The 3,896-nt window shown below is 37.2% G+C and overlaps 1 protein-coding gene across 1 annotated transcript; it reads left to right on the plus strand.

The window, feature by feature from the left end:
* The first annotated feature begins 1,404 nt into the window (after window positions 1–1,404).
* On the plus strand, window positions 1,405–3,095 carry LOC113320230 (AT-hook motif nuclear-localized protein 28-like). The gene has a single exon (XM_026568159.1). It carries the CDS (start codon window positions 1,599–1,601, stop codon window positions 2,595–2,597), a length of 999 nt encoding a protein of 332 aa, XP_026423944.1. The 5' UTR covers window positions 1,405–1,598; the 3' UTR covers window positions 2,598–3,095.
* The last annotated feature ends 801 nt before the right edge of the window (window positions 3,096–3,896 follow it).

The raw sequence follows: 3,896 nt of genomic DNA on the forward strand, positions 1-3,896 counted from the left end.
ACTGAAATCCCATAAATGCTTGAATTGTTTGAGGTCTTGGTCCCCCCACCCCACACATACACACCCATTTTTTGTATGATGAAGAGGACGATACAGTGCAATGCAATCTTCCTAGTGGTTTTAGTTCTAAAACTTGTTACAATTAGATGGTGAAGCAGTTGCCTCCTATTCTTAATGTGGTTTCCTTTTCATTCATATGGATTCAACATGTACCTCTTAAGGTGTAATTCTTCTTGTGGTCAGCAGCTCAAAACTCCATTCCAAACATTGATAACCTTAATCACGAAGTTGTCAAATTCGAAATACTATGTGTGCTTTCTGTAACTCTCATGAAGAGCCAATAAACCATTTCCTCCTACATTGTGAGTACTTTCATAAGGTCTGGTCATATTGACGGATACAATGTAAAATGGGTGCAGGGAGGAACTATTTCATATCAGCTTCAAGCTTGGAATTTTATGAGAGGCCGAAACATAAGAACGAAGATATGGCCATCGCTAATTTTTACAGTATGCTAGGTCCTCTGGAATCAGAGAAATAAAAGGGTAATGGTTAGAAAAAGGCCCAAATCTAAAATAGAAACAATCCCAGAAATTGAAATTTTTGATTTATGTTTAGGAGCAAAAGAAAAATGGTTTTTTGGAATCATACTTATATTCCGAGAGTTAATAACTCGTCAGAAAGTCATGTAATATCAAGGTATCTCATAAATGGGGACAATTGCTCTTTTACAATTTCTTATATAATGTTTTTACGACATTACTATTTAGCTCCCTTTTTTTCCAAGTCCCTACCATCTAAACTCCATATCTACGAAATTCTATCCGAACCTGATTGTGAATCTAAGTATAGATGTGTGGTTCAAATTGAATACGCTAAAATGCTAATATTCAATAGGAAATGAAAAAAACTGAATAGGCTAAAGTGCTTCCAAAGAGAAAAATAGATCCAAATTAGTAGGTTAAAGTGACATTCAACTTTGCTCGAAAGACCCTCCGTAGATTTAGCATTTGTAATCACGACAGAAACGCCAAATCCCCTTTAAAACTAAAAGTCCTTAGACCGGGCATCACAGATTGAAGTACCCAAGGCTGTATCAGTTCATTTCAGGAGTACATGACAGCCCTTCAATCATGGACGTAATATTAGAAGAGATCCATTTGACCGATAAGACTACACAATAACTCGGTCAAAACCTCTATAAATGCAACCCCTGCATGATCTAGCTAGCAGCTAACCAAGTCTAAATTACAGATTACCTTGAGTAATGTAGTTGTAGCCTGGGCGCAGGCGATGTGACTGAAGAATATAAACTGGCCCCACTTAACATTTATATCATACAAGACCCATATCCGCAACAAAAGATAGTCGTCCATATTTATCATCCATTCTGATGATCAGAGAGGAAGCACCTCTGGAATCCGACAGCACATAAAACAACCCTAAGAGTCTATCTAGGATACAACATTTATAACCTAAGAAAACCAGCAAAGAAGTCATCAGTAATTTCTCCTTATCAGTTTTCATCCATGAAAGAGTACTGAGATACACAAGAAACACAGTAGTGATAAACAAGAAGAACACCATCAACAAATTAAATGGCAGAATATGGGAGTGGTGGAATATCAATGTCACTAAATCATCAAGCTAGAGAGTGTCATAGTTCTGAAGAAGATCAAAATCAAGATCATCAATCCCATCATCATCATAGCCCTAGAAATAGTAGAGCTCTCGTCCTTGCTCCTTGCTCTGGTGGTGTTGGAAGTAATACTGGTGTAACAAAATCAATTTGCATGAGCAGAAACCGTGATGGCAGTGGTGGTGATGATGGAGATATGCGTATGATGCAAATGATAACTTCACCAGAATCAAATGATAGTCCTCAAATGCTTAGTAGAAAACCAAGGGGAAGGCCACCAGGATCAAAAAACAAACCAAAACCACCTATTATAATCACAAGAGAAGTAAGTCGTGATGATTCAAAAGCCATGCACCCAATAATCCTTGAAATCTCCGCTGGTTCAGATATTATTGAAACAGTTTCTAAGTTTTCTGTTAAACACCATGTTTGTCTTTCTATACTAAGTGGTTCTGGTTCTGTTGCTAATGTGATTCTTCGTCATTCTACTTCTACTCATCATAATGCTACTGTTTCTATACCTGGTTGTTTTGAGATTCTCTCCTTGTCCGGTAGTTTTATCTATCCTCCGGCATCAACTAAGCCTTCGTCATCACCGCCTTTTAGTATTTCTCTTGCAGGAGGACAAGGTCAAGTTATAGGAGGTACTATTGCTGGTCCACTTATTGCTGCCTCTTCTGTCTTTTTAATGGCTGCTTCTTTTGTGAACCCAGCTTTTTTTAGGCTTCCATCATGTCAGAATAATGAAGATCATGATCATCAAGATGAGGAGGAGATCAATGTTAAACCTAAGATTGATCCTAATACTGGTGCAGTTTTGAGTGGTAATGGTGGTGATGAAACTATTTACAGTGGTTCAACAACTCATCATCTTCCTAGTATGAGTCAGTTATTAAATAGTCAAATTCCTTCTGATGTGTTACCTCCTTGGGCACCACCTTCTTCTCGTCCTTGTTGAAGATCATGGTTCATGATAACTTAAACAACTAATTAGTGATGAAATACCCTTTTTAGATTCCTCTCTAATTATTTAGATTACATATTTTGAATTTTGATCATCATGATCCATATCTATTTAGTTGAGTCACTGCTGTTTTGAAAGCTTTTCCAAGGTTCATGTGCGGTTTTTCAAGTCGTTATCATCTTGATCGGAGAGAAATGATGTTGCTAGTGGTGTTGCTAGTGGTGGTGATGGTGGTGGATGGAGCTTGTAGTGGTGGGGCTGTAGGTTTCGCAACGGCTTTATTTTGATGATCAACAACCGAAAAAATACATCGAGTGACAGAAGTGTTTTGCCATCTTCAGAAATTCCTTGTCAGTCAAGCTTCTTGGGAAGAGCCTATTCTCCATTCCCAAAGCAAAAGCGTTAGATGGAAACTTAAAAGCCTGGAGCATTGAACAAGGGTTTTGAAGACCAACGACTTCTGTTGACTGTTTTTTTTTGGTATAACTGAACTGAACTGAACTGAATTCTTTTGTTTCTACTCACAGGGTTTGTTTTTGGACTTCGGTTATGTAAATTAATATTAATCAGTCTTAAACTCTTTAGTTCAGTATGCACTATATCATTAAACTTAACTGATTTCTTGGCTGTGGGTAATTAGTGATACTGCTAAATTAATGTTTTTATCTGTGTTTCCTAACTAAATTGTAAAAAAAAGTTTTTACATATGCATTAGTCATGTTGTGTTTTACTCCGTGGATAGCAACACAATGACATCCATTTGGAAGCTGTCAAATTTTACATCTACTTATGTGTATTAGCACTAGTTTTACTAATTGTTACTTTGGCTTTGTCCTCTATTTGTTGTCCTAGTATATATATATATAGAGATTAGAGACCGAAGTCTGTACCTTTTTTAAGGAAAATGATAGTCAGCTCTCCACTTAGAGCTCTATTCACCACTCAATGCTAGGTGTCACAAGAGTAGTGGTTCAGGTATATTCAGCCAGAACCCACTATTAAGTAAAAGAGTTTACCATTTGAAAAATATAGGGCTTAGATGTTGTTCAGCTGTGAGTAGAGTGGACCACTATTAAGTAAAAGAGTTCACCATTTGAAAGATGTATGGCTTAGATGTTGTTCAGCTGTGAGTAGAGTGGTGTTTTAGAGCTGTGAATAGCACCACCGCTTTTTTAAACGATGCAACTATTTAACTCCATTAGACCAGCTAGCTAATGCTTGAGTCTCATCACTAGTGCTCTAGCTAGCGAAATAGTCAAATTCTAGAAAATTGGGTTTGCCAAAAATCTAGTG

This window comes from Papaver somniferum, chromosome 11 (assembly GCF_003573695.1).
Source record: "Papaver somniferum cultivar HN1 chromosome 11, ASM357369v1, whole genome shotgun sequence".
In the NCBI taxonomy this organism is placed as follows: Eukaryota; Viridiplantae; Streptophyta; class Magnoliopsida; order Ranunculales; family Papaveraceae; genus Papaver; species Papaver somniferum.